This window comes from Gasterosteus aculeatus, chromosome 7 (genome assembly GCF_964276395.1).
Source record: "Gasterosteus aculeatus chromosome 7, fGasAcu3.hap1.1, whole genome shotgun sequence".
In the NCBI taxonomy this organism is placed as follows: domain Eukaryota; kingdom Metazoa; phylum Chordata; class Actinopteri; order Perciformes; family Gasterosteidae; genus Gasterosteus; species Gasterosteus aculeatus.
Genome location: NC_135694.1, coordinates 18230425 through 18253936, shown reverse-complemented (window position 1 = coordinate 18253936; position 23512 = coordinate 18230425). Strand labels below are relative to the sequence as shown.

The window sequence follows — 23512 nt, the reverse complement described above, 5'->3', positions numbered from 1 at the left end:
GCCGCCCCCTTTAAGAATTCCAGGGTTCAAACTGCATGAAAATCAAAGGACTAATACAGCAGTAATAATAAGTTGCTGCCCTATGAACGCCTCATTCACCGAGGACAGGCAGTGGTAGAGTACAGTTGTAACTGGGGGGCCATTAACCACTCATCATACGATTCAAATTTCCATCCTTTGGTGGAACAAACATCTTCAGCTCCGCAGGCAGAGTGAGAACCAAGAATGAACCAGCAGTGGCAAAAAAAACAAACTGAGCTGATAAGTGCACAAACTTCTGACGAAATCTCCCCGAAATCCTGCCCCAACACTTTGTGCACCCCCACCTCACCTCTGCGTGACTGCACCCGCACACCACTGGCCCCCTTGCAGCCATCTGAAGGAGTTTGGGAAGGAGGGACTTTAATAAAAGCAGTTTGGCACCGAGCGGTATCATCTGGCCTCTGTCTGTCTTTACAAGCATGACACGGCGTTCTATTTTTAGGGCCGCATTTCTTTCGGGCGGCCTGCGCCGTCGACAGCCCGATGAAATCCTGAACCCTGCGCGCTCCCTTTGAAGTGACAAGAGAGCGATGCGCCGCAAACACTTTGCATTCTCCAATGACGGCGTGGAAGGCCTGAAAGAGGGTGGCGCGCACGCCCTCGGGGAGCGGATAAGGCCCAAGCACATACGAGCTCATATGGGAATATGTACAGTGTCTATCTGTAAATGTGTGTTCGAAAGAAAATATTCTTTCCTTTGCCTCACAGAAAAGTCATGGTAGCCGAACAACAGTTTTTTCAAACCAAATCCACTATTGCATCTATTGCTGACAACGTTATTCGTTTATTATCATTGTTGGTTAAATACATCCGCAACAGCTGTTAGTATTAGTAGTCATTTGGGGCTTACTACTCTCGATATCTGAATAATTTCGGTCTTATGCATTGAATGTATTGTATTTTTACATGTATTGCATTAGTTGCATCCTCCTCTTTTTTTCCCTCTTTGGGGGAGTTCTTTCTGTGCCGACGTGAGGGTTTCGGGACAGAAGATGTCGCATGTGGACAGATACATCAGCACAGTTGTCTCGACTTTGCGCACACAAACACAGTGACAGACAATCAAACCCAGGTGGAGTCAAGTGAATTCAGAACAGACTGTAAAACAGAAACTACATTTTAAAGTTTAAATTACTTGAAATTGACATATGTTAGGTTTCAAAATACGAGTTCCTGGTGGATGATTTCCCTGTCTGTACAAGTGAGAGTGGAAATATTGGGGAGTTCTTAGCTTATCCCAGGAAAATAGGACTCCAGACAAAATGTTAGCGTGAACTTTATAAGCTGGTCATATTTTGTTAATCCACATGCAGGAAATATTCCAACAGCTTCTATTTCGGAGAGGTACTTCCCAGCGAGCGGCACTGCAGACATCTCACTGTTTGTTTCTAAAAGTTTTGCGGTGTTGCTGTCGACAAGCTCAAATGTGACCAGCTGTAACCGTGCTGAGCCAGAACACAGCCCAGTGCCAAGGCAGTGAGGGGGGGCGGAAGGGGCAAGAGCAGAAAAGTGAAAAGGGGAGAGCAACAAGCTGCTAATCTCCAGTCGCTGGAAAAAGAGAGCCAGCATCTAAAAACGCTACCTCTCAAAACAAACAGCACTTCTTCCACATTTTACGTGCGTGTGTGGAGCGTTGTTTTTTTGTGCCACAAGCTCAGGGTCAATGTTTAGCTTAGCAACGATGGCAGCAAAAATCCCCCAAAATACACCAAGGACAAAACATACGCTGCAGACACAGCCGGAGCGTTGTTGCTCTGAAAATACCTCGACGGATGCCACGGGAGCAACTCGCGCACCTTTAGGCCAGAGAGTATTCCACCTATTTAAGGTGACAGGTTGAGTGGAAAGAGTGCAGCAGAGACACGCACCCTGCGCAAGTCACTCGCACCTCGTTAGAGCGATGACAGCGCTGCGCTGAGCCGAAACACCACAATGCCGCGGTTCACGGTGAAATCTGTCAAGCAGGAAGACCTGCAGTTCAACTGCTCCTGGTCACCTGCAGGTTAGAGATGTGTGTGATTGATTATTAATGAACTAAAAGGCATGTCGGCTTGTTGTAAGCTGCGTCTGCAGCGACCCCGGGGGCCGGTGAGCAGCTTTCTGACAGTAGAAATGCATGTGATGGTGTCGATAGTCTCACTGTCGATAGTCTCAAATGTACACTGCTGTACATTTACCCCCCCACCCCACATCCCCTAACAGACCATGTCTGTGAATTAGCATAGCGACCGGCTGGTGACCTCATGTTTCCCACTGACTACAAGGCACTCATGCCCACTTCAGGCGTATTTGTTTCGCAACGCGCGCGTAAAAGCATGGTGAGGTTTGTACAGAAAAGCCACACTGAGGTGAAAGCGCAGACTGCCTGTCACGGAAACTGAAAACGTCACGCATATGCATTCACGGGAGGATCAAGGGGGAAGTGGGAGATTCCCATAAAGAGATGGGAGAGGGATGCATAAAATGCACCTCATTATGTATCCAGCAGTATAAACGCCCGTAAAAGTGCGCCTTCCTTTTGAGGTGAAAATTCTGCGCCTCTTAAAAGTAGGTGTAAACCAGGTTTCCTCACATGTGCCTCCTGGCAAAACGGCAGCGGTAATCTGAGCCAGACGGCGACATATCCCAAGGAGACGAGCTGAAAGGACTTCTGCCACAAGGATCACACTTTTCCAGTTGAGTGAACACAAAATCATTACGCTGTAAGCAGTTACTGGAAGAAAGGATGACATTCCATCTCACACTCAACGTTCACGTTCCGTTCCAGCAGTTGTTAAACTCCTCGCTACATTACAATTATTGGCATCAGGATAATTTAAAACACTTAACACCTACAGTTAACCTACGCTACAACGCACTTGTCAATGCCCAAATAAAACATCAACGTTGTAGTCACTGAATTTTTGTTTTTATTGTTTTGACTGTGGCTGATCCATGATAGAAGGAGAGAATGAGGCCCATTCAAGTGCGCGTTTAAATGCTCGCAATGTGCAGTATCGTGGGCGGAGAAAGGCGCTGGTTACCTGATGAACTGCAGGTGTTGTAAATAGGCCGTAAACTGAATTATCACAGCGTGCACTTTCTTGGGGGTTAGCCGCGGCGATAATAACGCTACGTTTGCAAATGTACGTACATGAGGGCCTCAGGTGGAAAAAGGAGGAACACAGCATCTACAGACGTTCCTAACGAGCAGGAGCTCCTTCTCTGGGAAATAGTGTGCAGGCTCTCCCGTACAAAGCGAGGTCAACGCGCTGCAACCCGAAATTGGAACTCAAATTATTATAATTTATTATCTCACTTTCTCCCATGGGAACATTCCCTCCTGTCTGTGTGACGACAACAGGAGACTTATCACCCTGTTTTCCTGTCCTTGGACAACGCAGCAGATACTTCACGGACATCCATTACCCCTGACGGCTCATCTGAGCTCTCACAGGTTGGGCTGATCCTTTTTGGAAGAAATCGCTTCGGATGGTCGGCCGTCAGCACTTCACCCGAGTGTGCGTGAATGTTTTCATTTGGAAAGACAGGCGTTACCCTGAAAGACGATTGACCACTATAACTCATGTTTATGTTTGTCATGGCTGGAAGAAAAGTGACACTTGTGAAAGTGAATATATCATACAGCTTATTTTTTGTTTTCATTTATAATCCAATGGCTCCTTTTTCAATTTATATGCATTCATTTTTACATTTTAATCCAAAACAACAAGAGTACGTTTTCAGCCATGCATCATGAAAGGAACAAGAAGCAGAGGACGCTGGCTATGACAGTCACAACACACTGTATTAAAAGTTATCTTCCCGTTGATATGAGCTATGACAGCAGCTAACTTTAGCAGCAGAGGAAATGGAGGGAAAAGACTGTCGGGACAAACAGAGTGTTTTCTAAAAGAGAAAAAGAAATGACAGCTACGGCGCCAATATCCTTAAAGGAGTTAAGAGCGGTAAGACATATTTGGAACAGTCACTCTAACGCTTGATAGAAAAAGGGAAAAGTAAGCCCAAATCTACTTCTGAAGCAGTTCAAGATGAAAGACCAACAGCAGTGTAAAGGTTTCTGACAAAGAGCTGAAGGACCATGACAGGAAAACAGGGCTTATGCTCAGAGGACTGAAAAACCGATTGAGAAATGTTGCGTTTTTCAGACTTCTTTTGCATTCATTTACAGTTCTTCTCATTTCGGAAAGAGAGACACAGAATTGTGTGTTGTCTGTGCTTCAAAGGACAAAAAGTGCACACAGTAGTTTGAGTGCAGGTTCCCTTGCCGGTCGATTAACAAAGGGTCCAGCTTTGACTAATAGAAAGGAACAGGAAGGTATAGTTTATCCCTTTGAAGACAAGTGTGCGACCGTCTGGCAAAGACGGGCGAATAATGAAATATCTTGGGAGGGAAATCAAAGCGAACACTGATGCATTTCAGACTAGCCAAAATGTCTATTGTGTACCTGCTGCTTTTTGCATTTACTCTGAAAAGCTGGAGAATTCCCCTTTTCCCAGATGTTTCCCTGTGTTCCTGCTGCTTCACTCATCTCTGATGAACTGGAGACGTTAGGCTCGGCTACTGGAGGAGCCAAAGGCAGCTGCCATTGCATTTCCAGTCCCTGTCTTTGCTGAAAAACAGCAGGCAGGAATAGCCTGGGGTCAGTGTCACCCCCTACAGACAATCAGACACAAGGAGGCAAAAACATAGTCGTGATGGCCGTGATTTATTCCCCTCTTAACGGGCTTCCCTTGTTTTCTACCACTTCCTGTCAGTGGGAGAGCTCTTCCTGGCCCGAGAGTCCAGGCCACACACAGAATTGACCATTCGCACCAGTTTTCAGAACTTGTGCTGAATAAAGTATCCGTATCATTCTACAGCTGCACGAGTTGTTAAGTGCTTGTGATCTATTCTGCTGGTGGCTACTGATTCCCAGGAAAACAACACTCCACTGGCAATAGGGATATATTATATACTTATATGCACACATGCAGTAATGGAGTCATGAAGTACATTTTGTTATCTAATATCATCACTCACAAAACTAAAATGTTAAATAAATTGTACATGTTTTTTGACTTCCAATCAATTTTTTTATTTTTCCATAAAGACGAATAAATACACACTATACTACTACATACTAGTACATTTTAACTAACAACTTTTGTTGTAGCCCTCCAAAACATTTGCTATTTTACTCTGTGTGACAATAACGTGGCCATGCTAATGTTAGGGATTGCAGAAGAAAAATGATCTTGAAGATAATTTCCTAACATCAAAAGATGAATAACTTGTATTTTCAGGGCAGGGATCTGTACACGGATCAGTTTTGGGGCTCCATATATACACAAACCCAGTTCCCAGTTAATAAGGTACACCTATAGTTAAAACTACTTTTTAGCTGTAGGTCAATTCTGTTATTGTGTTACGTGCACAAATAGCAAACATGAACCATCAGTGTTGTTCGCCTCTCGGTCCCTGATACTGACACAGTCTTTGGATCCGCTTCATCACAAAGTCTACCAGATAGAGATCAATTTGGAAGGCACATTTAAAGAAATACACACACACACACACGTGCAGTATTCAAACACATGTAGATGTATCTGTAGTGAGCTGGCGCGTTTAAACAGGATTAATGCCCAATGGGTCGTAACCCTTTTCATCTAAGAGGAGCAGAATCAATAAACGAGGCTTTCTACACAAGCTAACAAGTTCAGACACGGGCCGAAGACCCGACCACTGCAAAGGCTCGCCGTTTGCTCGAAACCGTGCATTCTAACCGACGGCATTTCAGAGTTGCAGTGCCCGCGCACAGATTGCAACCTTTATCCGGAGCTACGTTAGCCCCGTGGGGCCTTTAGAGTTGCACTGCAGGCAACCCGCTGCGATGCCTGTTCTCGCCGGGTCATGTGACAACCCTTTCAGGGCTTTGGTGTAAACAGGCTGGCTAGCGGAAAGCAGACAGATCACTTCCAGCAGGACATGCTGGCCAAGGAAGCCCGTGGTCTCTGCCTATGTTGTGTTGTGTAATGATGCAAAACCACAGGAGCGGTGGAGGGTTTCGATTCAGGGAATGGCATAGAGAGAGCTGATCCGTGGGAAGCAAGTCTTATGCTGGATTATTCAGAGTTGACTATGTAAAGCTGTGTAGAAAAGCAAAGAGTACATCCAAAATAATGAAAGTAAAGTTAACTATATGCCAAGGGGTAGCCTGAACTGAGACCAATAGGTAAAAAAGGGTAGCACACATCACACATCACAATCAATAATATTTAGTATTTTCTTAATTTGAGTACTTAATTGAGTATTCCTTTAAGGTAAGTGCCATCTATTGTTCCCCATATGTTGTTAAATTTGGTTTCCTATGGGGTTATAACAGTTTCGTGATTGAATCACATTAGTGTGTGTGAGGAAAAATATTAAATGAAAAATATCCATCTAATGTTTAAAACATTATCCAATTATTTAAGACTTCCACATACAAAAAGTGCTCATAACATACAAATATGCAAATGTGGGTGAGAGGTTGCCAGTAGTGCAGAACGCACCAGGAGAGGGCGATGATTAAATGCACTTCTTATTGAAGCGGTCTGCTTAATTTGACATCATTTGAAGAGGTTGTGCAGCACAGACATCCAAGCACAAAAACCTCAGAGGCTAATTGAGATCCACTCGCTGAAACAAAGGGCTAGAGACGGCACAGATTGCTGTGAATCAGCAAAGGGATCTCCCATGTTCACGATGTCGCCGGGGATAGAAATCTGTGAAAACCAAAATAAAGCAAAGGACAACAATGAAACCTTATCCCTGAAGGTTTGGAGGCTCACTTTGTTTGGTTTACAGTCTATTCTGAGTGTGCGCGGTGCAACACGAACCCTCTGTGGCCGTCGAGGTATCTATAGATCAGCGGGGCGGGCTGCAGTCAGACTAAACTGTAAACAAGTCCCATCCAGAGACCACGGTCGACCCAGCACCGCACATCCCGAGCAGTCTGATTCATCCTCCTCAAAAGGACCAAACTCTTCAACAGCTGCACGATGAATCCCCCCCCCCCCAAAAAAATCCACCCTGACCTAAACGCTTTGAATCTCTCTACGGAAGCGAGGATGCAGGTGGTTGGAGCGGAGTTTACTGCAACACATACTTTCCAGGCAACTGAAACAACAAGAGCCCCCCCCCCCCCCTCCTCCCTCCCCTTCGCCCCCACTCCGTCACTTCTCCTGATTTCAGTGGCGAGAAGGCACTCGGAAACGAGTCTTTTGTTCCAAGGTACTCTTGCGTCGGGAGGAGGCTGTGTTTTGTTTACGGGGAAACATAGCGTTGCCATTGAGGCTTTAATCAGAACTGTTTTCTGGAGTCGTCCTCAAGTGACAAGCCCCCCTCCCCCAAACTACTACCACCCCCATTCGCAGGAAGAAAGGACCGGGAAGTGTGGGAATGTCTTCATATCGTCGCCATGGCGGGCAGCTCCTAAACATTGCTTTAAATTAGGGAAAAAGAAAACACAGGCTAAAAAAAGGCAGTCGCCTAACCATAACTACTGCAGCCTGCTAATTTGTCACCACTTAAAAAACGGGGGGGGAAATAGGAACAGTTTTCAATCACACTACTTTAAAGTTAGGATGTGCAGTGTGTATGGCGGGACACTTACACACGGGGGGGGCGGGGATTTAGGTCAGTCGCACATACATCTAAACCATTGCGGGCGGAACCTGTGGAGCTCCGGCTGCATTCATATTAGAGGGAAGCCGAGTGTCTGGTTCTGGCTGGCTGGTCAGCCTGCTGACTGGGATCGGACCAGTGACAGCTGAAGCTTGGAAAACCCTTACATCTAAAGCCAGGGCTCGCTGCCACTTGCTACATAGCAGCACTGAGCTAAGCCCCCCCTTCTCCCATCCAAGCCCTCAATCTGGAAGATCACTGTCCCGAACAAAACATTAATCTCCTGCCAAAGAATTGCCTCTAAAACCGTCTTCTCTTTAAAGGCTGAATCCCAGAGCGGAAGGAGTACCGGAGAAAAAACATGACTAGCAAGACGGAGAATCTGTCTGAGGGGCGAGCGGCGAGTTTCTCAAGGCACAAAGTATTTTCAACAGAGAGTGTGTGTGTGTGGGTGTGTGTGTGTGTACCTTGTCGAGCAGCGGCAGACATCGGGGAACCCTGTGCTCCAGTTTGACAATGGTGATGAAGTCGCTCTCTTGTCGCTCATCCTCGCTTGTGTTGCAAAGGGACAGAGGGTGATACTGCAAAATTAAAAAAGAGAGTGAGAGGTTATAATCTTATACAAGGTCTGGAAAATAACATAAATACACAAATACATGTAAATATCTTAAAGAAAAGCAGATGGTAATATTTTTATTTTTGCACTAGAGATTTATGTGTGCATCCCTCAGCTAGGAAGCACGAATGTCACAGGTACACAAAGAGCTCATCCACAGCTCCCGAGACAAAGTCTCTCTACCCGATCAGACCGCTGTATCAATTTGTTGTCCTTTCTGAAATGTGAACTGGTCACGGTAACGCCTGGTATTATTTGTTGAGTCTTAAAAGTACTGACAAATTTCTGGGGATTTGATTTTGAGAATGAAATTCCACAAAAAACGTGTAGTGCATAATACAAACTGCATTAATTTTCTAAAACAAAGATGGAAAATAAACCTCAAAACTTTAATACAGATATTATGTACTAGTGACATAAGACAAACTTCAATTGGCTGGATGGAATCCCTCGAAATATTTGACATACTTGAATGTAGTTTGGTGGAGACCTTAATTATTGTATGCACATCTGTTACAGCTTAAGAAGAAGAAAATATAAAAAAAACAATTAATGTAATTAAGTGTAAAGATATTTGTCCTCCGATGAGTGTAGATGGAGGAGGGGGAAAAAAATCAAACGACTGCCGTAAAAAGAGATAACACTAACCACTTCATCTTACATTGAATATTCAATATATTTATCCTAATAAACATCTGGACAGTTCATGTCTCCAAGAAGTTGTTTCCTCTCCGAGCCATTTACAGTTGACTTTGGCATCCCGCAAAATCAGTTACACGGACGACGATGTTCACTAGCATTCAACGCCTTGAGGATTGGAAGAACGACAGATAGTTTTTAGCAAGAACATTTGATCCCCTCTGAATGGGAGGAAATTCGTAGCTGCCGAAAGGCTACATTTAAGGGCTCAAAGGATAGCGGCGGTGTTTGCTAGTCACAGACATGCTGTTACGAGTACCGGGAATCGCACGACAGTCCAAAAGGCCGCTCCTGAAAAACACCCGTGCCCATCGCAAACGTCGACACAATGCTCCTCAAGCGGTCCTCCTTAAAGCAGCCCGGTACCCAGCACCCACCCACACCCCAGCAGAGCGGTCCTACCCTGCCCCGCCCCGCCGGCCTGCTTCTGCACCGGTGGGCCTCTTCATGTGGCTGTGGGCTGAGGTCATGGGGCTGCCCCTGATCTCACCCAGCGGAAATCCCTAAATTAAAAAGACCCAGGGGTGACATCAACAGCTGGCAACCTCCGCCCCCTCCCCCGCCACCAAACACATCCAGGGGAATTGACGTAATGTGCTGCAAAGGGGCTGGTGCATGTCTGTCACGAGGAGAGAAAGAGAGGCCGAGAGAGACAGCAACTAGAAAATGCACAAATTCAAGTTTTAACTCCATTAACGAAATGTATACAAACGTTTGGGTCTAGGAAGAAAATGGGTCAAAATATAAATTGGTATGATTGAGATCTTAGGAGCCAAATGGAGTCAGGTGTACCAGCTTAAAGCAGGGACCCTAGTGAGGGAAGATCCACTTTCAAATCGACACATGAGGGACGGTATCAGTGATGGAGTAGCTGTGCTCATCTGATTGGGACAACTTCTCATATAACAGTTTGCATTATATCTTCTTAAAATGTTGAGAAATGTTTGAACTTTGTCGTTACCAATGTTGTTACCAATGTCCAGGAACACGAGCAATCAAAGTAACAGTGCGAGCCCCGAACAACAACACCTGGGTAGGTTTAGGAACAGATTGTGGTTTGGATAAAGTGTGTTTATTTCGTGACTTGCTACAGTATGTGTTTTCTTCTGTGTTTAATTTGCGTAACCAAAGTATGTCAAAGCCAGTCAACATTAACTCTGCGTTTCCCTTGAGACACGTACAGCAGACTCCAGTGTGAAAGTTGGGTGTATGTTGACCCATCCGTCCCTACTACTAAGTCCCGGCTCATGAATTCCTGGGTTACGGTACTCACAGAGAGTAAACCATCCCAGAAGCAGTTGAAGATGAATAACCATCAACATGTTGCCCTGCGTAAAGTTTTTCTGCTCTCTTTCATTAGAAGTTTCTGGGAAATGTGGAATAAAGGAAACATATTTTACCGTTAAAAAACAACAACAAAACACTAATCTTTAATCTTTAGTCTTGGCTGGTCATGTTTGTTTATGACCTTGTTATGTTAGATCTCTTTCATCTAAAGTTGTTTTAGTAAATTAACTAATATCAGATCACCATGATCTATTTTGTCTTACTGAAACGTGGCTGTCGAATGGAGAATATTATTATGTCAGCTTAAATAAAGCGACTTTCCAAGTCTTGTTAATACTACTGGAGGCACAGGCCGAGGAGGTGGAGCGGCAGCTGTTCATGACTTCTAATAAACCTTAAACCTAAACTGGATTATAACTCTTTGTTGTAGTGTACAGGGCCCCAGGTCCTTATTCTGAATTTCTATCTGAATTTTCAGACTTCTTAACAAGTTTGTCTTTAAAACGGACAAAGTAATTATAGTGGGTGAATGCTGGGTTACTTGTTGTTCCCAGAGTCTTAAAAAGAAGGATGGGAGCCAGAGCCTTCAGTTATCAAGCTGCTCTTTTGTGGAACCACAGGAAACTCATTTCAGATGAAGCTTAAAACTTTCCTCTTTGATAACGCCTCATTAATGCACATCACTAATTCGGCATTTTCCCCAGAGACTTTTTGTGCTTTCTCGCCTCGCAGGATTCCATGGATCATGGGTCTGTCTGGACGCTGTTCCTGCCTCCTGCCATGGCCCTGCCGATACCTACCGCCTCTAATCCCACTACTATCACTGTCATCATAAACCAACACTACCCGCTTTGTGCTTTCCCTCCAGTTGTTCCTGGAGTGGTCCTGCCTTACACCCAGCTTACTACACCCAATATTCGACTTTGAATGTATTATACATTTTCCTCATGTTTTGGCATCATCCGGGACTACACGTTAACTTCTACTTTAAACAGGCCCATGACACTTACAATCAGATGGCTCTGAACACTGTGTGTCCACTTAGAGACACGCTGCAACAGGACTATAAATCTCAACCAGGACAGACTAGAACAACAAAAAAAGGAAACCGAATCACTGAGTCTCCATTTCACAGGGACTAGAAATCACAGGGCAGGCAAACAGCTCCCTACAGAGTGTTAACAATGCTCACTCCTCCGTTCCGCCTCCTCCTCCTCATCTGTCTAGATCTGTTGCAAAACTGACGGGGACATGTCACTCCGTTCCTTTGTGGCAACGATTGAAGGCATTCCTTTCCAGCTCAATCGAAAGACTACCCCAAAAATATTCTGAGGCGAGCATCTAACAGCCTCAAAAACAAATACATGGACAAAAAAGGGGAAAAAGAAATAGTAGCTGCGGTGAGAGGTCAACAATAACCACCACCCCCCCTTGCTTAGCCTTGCGGATCTTGCTAATAATAGGCGAGAGAGCGTTTCTAGTTCATCGGCTGCCAGCAGGGAACCAGGCCTAGGCAGTAATGTCGGGAGGGGAAGGGGGGGCGTAATGTCTACAACCAATTACCAGCCGCTTAGGTCGTAGAATGATCAAAACGAAGCAGATTGGTTCAGTGGGGGGTGAAAGAAATGCATCAGTGTGAATCAGGACGGCTAACGGCTTCTCCCCAGAGGCCTGCAAAGCCCGCCAGGCTTCTGCCCCCTCAGGGCAGAATTCAATTAGCCTTGCCACATGTGAGCATAGAGGCAAACACATGCACACGCACCTGAAAGCACATACCTTCTATTCCCGAATTCCAATTCCTCAGACAATGAATCAGCCACCCAGGTCTGGGCTCCTAACCTGATAAAGTCTTTTTGTCTCTCTCATTCTATTGAAACACCATTTAAAAACACACCTGCTCTGTGCATTCACGCACGCACGCACACACACGCACAATAAAGGTTGTGTAAAAGGAGTCAGTGGGTTTAGAATTTGAGACCAAGCTTCAGCTTTTGGTTACCAAAGTTATCAGCGTGACCTGAGGTTTTATATGTTTGGATAATAACTGTACTATCATTAGACTCCTTTAATTCAGCAATGTAAGACGGCATCAGAAAGTTGATTTCTCTTTTGATTCTCTCTCAGGCGGGTGCACAGAAAGGGATTTGGCCCTTGGTTTGAATCACAGACTAAAAAATCCCCAAAAGAGGAGGAGCAATGGCACCAAAGTTGAAAGAGATCGGAATCTGGTTGCCCCGGGTTACCGGGCAACAGGTACCGTGCGTCCGGCTGAGGTTTGGCTGTGTGTATGTGTTTGTTACTGCAGTCAACTCAGCAGACCCTTGAATCTTAGTGGACCTAGTTGCTGACATTTACGGTATTATCATTATTCAGGAACTAAAGATATATAACATATATTGAAAATGTATGTTGTATTGACGCTCCTTGTTTGTCTCGATTTACTGACGTCATGATGGTGCAACACAGAAGAGCTGCATAAGGCACGAGAGAAAATCGTTTTTCTACGTGTGACAGAATTTGTTATTTCTTTATTTAGTTAATCCTTTGCTGCACAAATAAAAGACAAAATTTAAATAATCTAACAATCTCCTCAATTGTGGCTTAATGACAAAGAACAGCGAAGGCCGCTACATCCTCTGTTTAGAACTTTGGGGGTGGTCGTTGTGGACGTGACACCCATGTGTGTGCGCATCTGTCCAGTGGGCAGCCGCAGCAAAGTAAAGTTCACACTTTAATAATGGGAGGGGAAACACTGACTTAAATAAATATAAATAGGAGCTACACAAACGGTAGGCCATCGTTAGCTGCAGAAGTGCTGTAGAGTAGTGATCGAACCAATTGAGAATCTATGGCAAGATTTAGAAAATTGCTGTTCCAATCTGACCATGCTTCACCTTTTTTGCTAAGACGATTGGATGAACAAAGCCGGTGGAGACATGGCCCAAAAGGGGGTTGTATTGACTCAGGGGGGTGAATACTGATGCATCCAACATACTTTTTTGTTCCCATAATTGTTTACAATTATGAGGTATTTTGCACCTCAAAGTACTATGCATGTTGTGTTGATCACATGTGAACAAGTCTATTTAAACTGAATACTTATGCAAGGTGCTCTATGTGTGCACAAGTGCGTGCGTACTGATCCACTAGCTATAAAAAGTCCTCTCGCGGTCCTGCAGGGCAGTGAGTGACTCAGCGCCGGCTGTGTGTAGAGGCCTTAGCCGCTATTTAGGAGGGTGGGTGGCCCAATAATCATGTAGCGCTGGCTTACACACAAAACCACGCACACAGACACACACATGCAGATACACATTCCTAATACCGCACTCCTCCACCCAACAGTATGTGCGCTCAGCAGATGGACATGGCAGGCTGACATGAGAGTGACGGCGGGTCGGGCGGTGCCATCCAGGTTTGAGGGTCTCTCTCCCCGGCCCCCTCCCCTCTCCTCCCTTTGCAAATGCTAAGCGAACAGGAGCCAGTACTGCTTTGGTCCTGTCAAAACAAAAAGGCGTGTCATCTTTCCCTCTCGCTTTATTGACGGTGTCAGCCCCATATCCAGTAACAGTTACCGCGGAGAATGACTTGGGGGGAAACGCGATCCGATAATGAGGCCAAAATAATTACCAGCAGCCCCAAATTTGCCCGGGTGCTTTCTTTAAGTAGGATTGCCTAGCACCCCCCCACTCTAGACCGTCAGACTGTCTCCCTGTACTATAAAGGGAATTAGACGGGGGTGAAGAAAGAACCTGGGGAGGGAAGAGGAGTTTTCTGAAGTGACCTTGACTGTTGTCCAAATACCACATGACGAGGGGATGAACTCACTCACATCCATCTTTTGCCTATTTATCGGAAAAAGTTATCTAAAAGTTTTTTCCACACAATCTGCAAAGGTATTTAACCAGGCTTTGGTGGCAGATCTAAAGAAAGAATGGACACACCCAGCGGGTTCCCAAGTTCCCAAACCCAGAGTACGCACATTAAAATCATGAATGCTATGCATTTTGCAACAAACTTTATAAGCTACTGACCAGCTGAAAGATAATTCACACACGAGGCCACAAGCACACATGTTGTGACGGTGAGACCCTCGTGGTCTGCTTACACGAGGTGCCTCCTGTAAGCAGACCGTACTGAAGCTGTGTTTGTGCCACCAAACACACCGTAGGGCCTTTTTTAGTTTGTATCATCTTTACGGCTGCTGCTTAGTCGCACTCCGATCGCCATGGCGACCGCTTGTGAGGGATGGAGCCCAGTGTCCTGTCCACGCTTCCTGCGCGGGTTCTGAGGTCTTACACAAACACACATCGGCACAACCAAAACACACCACCAACAACCAGGGCCGCTCCATCAGCCTCGGGCCGGCGCGGCGCTATACATTTCAAATCTCCCCAGTTGAACATAAACACAGCACTTCCCTGTCATAACAAGTCCGTGGCTCGGTAACCCGGCAGTTTGTTGGCATTGCAGTGATCCGTCTTCCCCCCGTAGACACGGGGGCCACATCCACACGTCCTGCAGGCTTCCTCTGGCCCCGCCCTGGCTCCCAGCGCAACTCTCAGATTCTCTCAGCTTCCACAACATCAGTCGGAGAGAGAAACCCACACTTTTTTAAACGTGTCAATCACTTACGGTTGGGAACATTTAGGTGAGCTATGTGGAGATTAGCCCAGAGAATGAGGGAGGAGGAAGCTCCAAATAATAGGAGGGAGGAGAGACACAAGGACACAGACAAAAGAGAAATACGAGGCGAAGAAGCAGGAGGCGAACTGTCTTTTTTAAGCCAATATGTTCACTAACCACTGACAATTGTGAGCTTTTTATGGACTCCTTGTTGTGAGTAATTGCACTTTAGATCTCTCAATTAGGAAAACATGTGAGGCCAAGGAGATTATGTCTGTTTTGCAGGTACTTAGTATTGGACAAAGTTTTTATCGCGACTAAACGAGTTATGACGAGGGGATCATGGACATCATGATGGAGCTAGAGGAACTTCAGGATGCACGGTCTGAATACCATGTGAAGATACCGAATAATGTACCAAGCCCTCCAGTCGATGGGGAGGTATTTGACCACATAAGGCAAAGATTCATCCTCTTTTGACAACGATTGCCTGCACTTATTTTCATGGCGATCCATCCAAAGGTTGCAGACTGACATCGCTCTCCACAGAAAAGGAGGAGGAGGAGACAGGTGCCCTTTTTTTTACACACTTTCATGTAAAATTAAAAACCAGTGAGCTGCTGGGGGTGCTTTTAACATCCCTCTTTCATTTGGAAATGCAATCCCACGCCCCTCCCCACCCCAACGGAACCCACCCATTAATACGTCTCCTGTGGCAAACTGCCGTTCTTGAAGTAGGGTCAAACTTTATTATGGCATGTGAGAGGGAGCCATTCTTCCCCTTCCCTCTTCCTCCTGCTGCTCCCGCTTTCCAAATGTCCTTCCAGTCAACCTCAAAGAGTCTTCATCGCGGCTTGAGGGCTGAAAATGGATGCCACTGTACGCAGACATACGCAGTCAAAGAGCTTTTTCTTTGTTCATGGAGCTCTGTGTGAGGACATGGACATCCTGTAAGCCTCTGTGGAAATGTAACTATACAACTGACATTTAAAATCAATCATTTAAAGCTACTGTTGGTAAGCCTGAGAAATTAGCAAGATGGTGGATTTTAAAAATTCTAAACCATTTTCCAATGAGAAGGCAGCACTCGGACTAGAAATTTGTGATTCTGCTAAAAAAGTCCCCAAGTCGTCCACACTGACAGGTCTCCATTCAAAATTACACCTCCAAAAATCATTAATATGGGACAGCCACATATGCAGGATTTATCTTTTTTATGTCTGATTATTTGATTTATTGCTGTTTGTTGGGATGTAACAAAAATGATTTTGGAGATCTTGTACTGTGTTGTGTTGTAATATTACCTACCCTAGCTTTAAAAAAAGAGCATGCATGGAAATCAGTTCAAAGTATGTAACTGACGTACCCTATTTAACATCATATTTTGTCATATTCCACATTTGCATACCATGCTCGATCATCAGTACAAGTCGAATACAATGCAAAGGACTCTTTAAATTGATTTATAAGTAGGAACATTATTTAAATGTTGAGAACGGGCACACAGTCTGACATGCTGTTTAGTGGTTGGGTGGCAGGTGTGGTCACCTGTTTGCTGGTGAACATAATGCAAATGCAAATCAACTATAAACAGCTGCGGAGAAACATAAAGCTCAGTTATATGGGGCGGAAACGCTGTTAATCCTTTTGCCTGAAATACTGTCCGAGGCCTCCCCATCCTCCACATCTGCTCAAAACAAACGACAGACAAAAAATGACTTAACCCACTGGCTTCCTCTTTCCTCAGTTGGTCCCTATAACATCTGTCCTCCAGTATGTGCACTCACGGTACAGTACACAGCCAAACGTTCACACCAAGCTGTGTTGTACTGTTTCTTCTTCTAGTGTGGGATTGCAAAATTATGGGAATATTCAAAGTTGGAAACTTTCCATGGGAATTAACAGGACTATACGGAAAGTAACAGGAATTAATGGGAACTGCTAACCAAAAACCTGTTTTGGGGTAATTTAACTGTATTTACTTCACATAATACGAAACAACATTTTGTTTTGTCATAAGCAGAGGTGCATGCAAATATTTCTAATACAAAATTACACTTTTGACTTAATCCAATTGTAAGTAGGACTTTATTCTTTCAACAACAAAAGGTCAAAACCTATGTTAACCCCCCTAAACAATAAAAAAAATGGAATAAGCTTCTCAAGTCTCTGGTTTGAGTGTTTTTCACTGAATCCTTTCAGGTTTAAGTCAATGTCGGGCGAGAGAAAACAAAATGTGGTTTACAATTGCTAGCTACATCCTTTGCAAAGAAAACAGCATGTGCTGGATTCCATACATCTATGAAATACAGCTTTGAAGTATGCTAGGTAAGTATGCTCAGCCTTTCATTGCAGTACTGACAGCCACGAATAATCAAGGTGATGGTGTACTTTAGTGTGGACATACACACATTCTAGTCTCACTGCTGTAAAAAGCCTACTACGTACAAATGACCTTAGTAATAATATGAACATGGCTTCAGTTTAGCTAATCCATATGTTAGATAATGACGTTCAAAAACAACTCGCTGCATCAACGTTCCATCTGAGCTAGGCTTGCATAGTCTTGATCTCAACTGCATGCAAGTTCCTTGTTATATGATTTTGCGAAAGAAATTCCAAAACTCCGAGTTTAGCTTCCTGTGGGAAGTTTCCGAAAATATACCGGAAATGTTCCGCCCCGTTGCACCCTATTCTAGTGTAGAAACCGACTTCTTTAGAAAGTTCTCTCTGGTGTCTCCTTTTCAGATAAAAGACTCCTTAAAACCACTTAATCTGAAGGATATTTTTACGGTGCAGTTGTCATCACCTTCCATTCGGTCATGAAAGGCAGCTAATTCAAACCAGGGGAAGAGTCCGTGTAAAGGAGAAGAAAAGAAGAGAGACATACTTCTCAACAGATGTCACCGTCTGCCTTCATCCCTCCCTGCAAAGAATCCTTCTGATCAAAGAGCGAGTGCACCTAAACTGGAGTTATTCTCCATGTTATTTCTCCCCATCTCTAAAGCTTATGTGACCTGATTGCGCAGGCTGTGTCAAAGCCCAGTGACCAGGCTGCACAGAGAGGATGAAGCAGCACATCTCCTGACTGCCAGCCTGCGTCTTTTCTTTGTTTCGTTTTTTCACCTCTATATTTCACTCGGACTCGGGCGCATGCGTTGAGGCAGCCTGATTTGCGGCCCGGCGATGTGCGCAGATGTTTTTTCTCCGGCGTGGGTGAGAGGAAGCGGACTGACGTCTGCTGGAGATCCACGTGGATCCGCGCGCTCGCCTGCCCGCCGGGCTCTGCCTTTTGGTTGTAACGGGCAAACGAAGCCGTAGAGATGTGTGTACAAGTGGCATGCACGCACCATGTGGGCATAGGGGTGCAGGAGAAGGAGGGGGGGGGGGTCGTCGCTGAGGCGTGGGCACGCGGCCAGGAGCTCCTGGTGGAATGCCATGGAAAAGTGAGACAGAGGAATGCAGACTCCACTGAGCAGTGTAAACAGGGTGCGCTGCTGCGCCTCTTTGAAGTCGCCTCATCTCCCTGATGCGGCCGCGCGCTTGCGCACTCGTGACCACTGTTTGACCGGCCAATAACGCACGATCTGAACCACGGCGACCGATAAGTTGTGCTTCGTTTTTCAACCTCACCCACAGTAGTGTTAGTCCTCATAGTCGCAGCACTGGATCAGTAGCCGGTAGACACAGATATACAGACTACAGACTATTACCATTACTGCCCAAGATGCAGTTCAACATGTGAGCACACGCACGCATTTACGCACACGCACACACACAGGAAACGCACACCTGCTCCTTCTCCGGCGGACACTTCAGACGGACGACATCGCGGACGATAGTGAGTTTTATGGGCCGAGTCCTTCTATTTCCCTCCCCCCTCCCTCCCCTGTAGGCCTGCTTCAATATGGCCTTTCAACATCTTTGATGGGCGCGCGGCGGTGCTATCAGGCGAAGAATGTTTCCGGCGTAGACAGCAGACACGCAGGAGCCGGAGCCTCCACCTCAAGCGTCTGAGGAATCCACTCGAGTGGGCAGGTAAACACGGCTGCCCTTTGGATCGCCACTCTCTCTTACAACCAGTGTGTGTGTGTGTGTGTGTGTGTGTGTGTGTGTGTGTGACATCATGGTTTGGTGGGCTTTCTGTCCGGTAATGAGAAAAACTATTAAAAAACATTATTTATTTTGGAATACATTAATGTTCATGGATCATAATTTGCATTTTTTACAGAAACAATGCATATGCGTATATCTGCGGGCTGTTTAAGAGCAGGTGAGATTGGTAGGACTTATATGTCCAGCCATTCTTCTGATGTAAATATTTCAAGTTTTTTTTCTGCCTTACTGTCTTTTGATGGGATATTGTGTTTCTTAAAAGGCCACAAAAAGATAGAAGATATCAATTTTTATTTGAATTTATTCCAAACTGCCTGGTTTAAAGGGAGTGCAATGAACATACTGTCGAGCTGGGAAAGTTGGGAATTTGGTCTTCGCCTTCCCTATTAATGTGATTCTAGCTAAACAGGCTGTTCTAACATGACTAATGAACCATGTTGAGCTGACGCAAACACGGCCAACAAGTTCTTTTGATTTTACTCTGTGCTCCTCTGGTTTCAAACTGCAGGCTGTAATTAGGTGAGGTTAGATCAATAATTGATCGCACTTGACTGAAGCAAGTTATGTAAAGCATCAAACTGGACATCCTGTAACAAGCAGTTTGGGATAGCGTGAGTTTGTGAGGGTCACAAAATTGCGTGAATATTCAAAGTTGGGGAAAACTGGAAAATTAGGGGCAGTATTTATTGAACAACAAAAACTTAATATTATTGAATTGAATAAAAAAGCATATTCCCTATGATCAACCCCCCATCCTCCAAAGTCCACTAAATGTAAAATGAATAAGCTGTTCAAGTCTTTGGTTTTAGTGTTTTTTTTGGTTAACAATAGCTAGCTACATCCTTTGCAGAGAAACCCAAATTCCCCAGCTGGAAATTTACCATAAATATTCCGCCCTTTTGCAACCCTAGTGGCGAATAAATGGACAGTTACACCCCTCCTCTTCATCTAAATCGGAGGATCATCCAACAGTAAATACAATCGGCGCAGGAAGTCTTAAATACTGGACACAAGTTGTATGATAACATCTGCCTGCTCCAGCAGCAGCGCACACTCAGCACTGCTTAACAGCACGTCCATATGCACACTCGTAAAAGTCTGTGTAGCTTATATACACACAAATCACTTGTCATACATAGTAACATTGTGTATACAGTACACAAACTACAGACACTAACAAAGCAGAGCCGAGCCCGGACGGATGTCTGCCATCGGAGGTCTTTCATTTTTCACAGAGCTGTGCCATGTCGGCAGGAGGAGTCCGGACACCAGCTCAAAGTCCCATGAATGAACTCTGCAGCGTTCACCTACTGCAGTTGTATTGGCCGCGGGGAGGGGGGGGCGTGTAAAACATTAAAATATGTTTTGTGCATAATTACACAAGGGAATCCGGACTCAGTCCACCTCGGTAAACAAAACACTGACGTGTCCGCAGAGCAGCAGCCTTCCTACTTTAAAGGCCTTTCAGTCAGTCAGTCGGTGTCTCTGTGTGTCTGTGTGTGTGTGTGTGTGTGTGTGTGTGTGTGTGTGTGGGACGAAAGGTAGGGAACCCTGGAACGAAGGGTGGCCTGTCATCACCACTTTGCTGTCATATCATAGGGAAGCTTTCAAATTGGTACTTGTGCTGCCTGGCAGGGCAGGTCCGTGTGTATCCTGGTAGCCACTGGACAAATCCCTTCAGCAGGGACAGTCTGTGATTTAGGGGGCCGGGCCGCCACCACAAGCAGGCCTCCACCACTTTGCCCCCAGATGAGAGAGCGCTCGGTCTGGAGGGCACAGTACAATAAAAGAATAAACAGCATCTACCTCAGCTATGTCTGGCTCTCTCCTCCTCCAGACCACGAGCATTTGTTTTTCTTATTACTATCATTGGCTGGGATTCGTTGAAAACAGAGATTCCAAAGCCCGAGTGCAGAGTCCTCTGCAGGAATGAGAAGGTACGTCCCAGACAGAACGTGTGCTGTCCTCCCTCTGCTTCCGCCTATTAGCCTCCGACAAATGACTAAACCAGCCTGTGGTCAGTTCTAGGGAGCAACTGAGCCAATTTACTGATGGAATATTGATTTATTTATCTCAGCTTTTCAGGGGGTCATTCTCTTCACTCCTGCCTGCGTCCCTTCTTCTGGGCCCCATCAAACAATTCCCTCCCGCCCCTGCCCTTATGTTCGGGGGTAGATTTATTGCTGTAATACGGTGGGCAGCCCGACAGCTCTGGACACAGGCCCAGGCCATCACTGACGTACACAGAGAGAGAGTTGGCAATCCTCAAAGTGCATATCTCTGGACTACAGTTTCACAGTCCCGACCGGCTGACCGCCACCAGGAGGGCCGAGTCACATGGAGACTTCATTCATCACACAGCGATCCTGCAGATGGCAGGACCAATGCTGTGAGAGGGGGGAAAGCAAGTGTCCAACACGACTAAGATTAGCCTGACACTGGTTCCTCTGCCTAACTTTAATCCATCGAGGCAAATATTTAGCTAACAACCCATTTATTTCCCGTTATTTCATACCAGAAACAGTGGTGGAGTAAAGGGGAAATAATACGATCCCTAGCGAAATTGTAGTACAGATGACAATTAATTCCTACTTTCACTTAACTTTCAAATAACATGTTCCACTTGTGCATGTAAACAAATCTGCCAATGATGTTAATTAAGTAAACTAAAATTGAAACTGGAAGTCAGCTAAACAGCTTTTTTACTACAATTAATTGATTATGATCTTGAAGTGACAGATAGTTGTTAGTTGCTATTTGCAGATTTCCATTTCTGAGGAAGTAACCAAGAACGCAGGAGAGAGCGCTTCTTCTCTCCCCTCACAATGAAGGGTATCGTCACAGCTGTGACCTCAGGATTTACATGCATTCCTCAACTATCGTGTCAAACCGATTCACGATTAAATTGTGTTGTTCCCTTGTGTCTCACAGTAAATCATCTTGCTTTCTACCATTAAATGCTGAATATTGTGTACGTCATGGCCCCTGCTTCAACTCCTTTGTGTTCGGAGGTGAACCTCTCTTCCAATAAACGTTAAAAAGCGAGCCATCCTTGTTCCTGAGCCATGAAAGAGAAATGACCTGAATCATTGGGCGCGGTATCTTTTGTTCCAAGTCAAAATGCATGAATGGCATTCCCCTGTATTACAAAGGAATTGAAATTTCCACTGGTGCATTCTGCGGTTAGCGCCTTCAGGCAGGTCCGGGGGTCCACGACACAAACGGGACCGCGCTGATGGAGACAAGGCTCCTTCCCCTCGCCAGATACACTCACACTCATCCTCATGACAAAGGCCCGGCTGGCCCCGCAACTTGATCTATTCCCTTTACCGAGTCAATCAGCAGCCTCGCATTAGACCTTTACACTTTGTCTGCTGGGTCTCCTTCCTCTGGCCCCGGGTGTGTGAATGTGACATGAAAGGAGACCCGAGAATCCCGTCTCAACCGGAGTCAACCGGAGGGTCCACAATGCTGCCAGTCCTGCAGTTGCCTATTAAGTGTCATGTGAGTCAAGTTCGTCTGTTGAACCGCCCAAGGCACAAAATATAAAAAGAAATGCTGCATCGGGGTTTTCCTACTGATCAAATCAGAGCAGTTAATCGAACAATTAAACAGTCAGTCGCTAATTGAAGTGGGGAGGAATGTTACCGCTAATGGTTGGGCAGATCACAACAGCTATGTGGCAATAACTTTTCAGCACCTTTTCTCCTGCAGCTGTAGGTGGTTCATTGGGTTGGTGTGTAGCGTTTACTGCGGGGAAGAACGGCGTTTAAAGTGGAAACCAGAATTTTTTTCACCATCCATTCATTGTAATGGAACTGCCGTGTGTGGGAAAAACAAAAAATGTTTTTTATTCTACACTGTTTAAGGGGGGGTAAGGGCATTTCAAGGTGATATAATGGAGACAGTAGAGAGCAAGGGGAAAGCAAGGCTCCGAAGGGTCCGTCCAAGCGGCCCGTCTGTGTGGGTGGGCTGTGTATCAGAACCAGCTTTTACCATCACAGCCACGCCGACCTTTAGGAGCACTCCTCAGCTCGCTTTCCTGTTCACGCACGCTTCCCATTGCAAGATGGTAAATTAACATAGCCGGTGGTACCATTATTAAACTGTTTTGTTAAACAGCTCAAAATTAGCGTTCTACTAGCTAGCTCCAGTGGGTGTTATGTTAATATCAAAACATTCTGCTAAAAAGAAAGGAACACTCACATTTTACATATGGTCCACAGTACATGTTTTTGTATTATTTTGTGGCTTGCTATAATGTAGTAAAAGACTTATCCAAAGAATTTTGAAAAAATAACATAAAATTGAAAAACACAACGGTGAGTTGTTAGTGGGCAATCTGCAGCATAATACAGCTGTCAGACAGGTTACAATTCGACGGGAGACGCATGTTAGTGACGTCCGTCTGCAGCGGCCAAACTATAATTTCTCTGAAGATGGACAACAGGAAGCCTTTGTGTGTTGTTACAGTGCTGAGT

General features: G+C 45.3%; 1 protein-coding gene across 1 annotated transcript in view; it reads right to left on the bottom strand.

The window, feature by feature from the left end:
• The window catches only part of rnf43 (ring finger protein 43), a 64596-nt gene that overhangs the window by 14382 nt on the left and 26702 nt on the right, over positions 1 to 23512 (bottom strand). The window contains exon 2 of the mRNA XM_078106176.1: positions 8158 to 8271. Within this exon, the coding sequence (XP_077962302.1) occupies positions 8158 to 8271 (114 nt within the window). The remainder of the gene's footprint in view (positions 1 to 8157; positions 8272 to 23512) is intronic.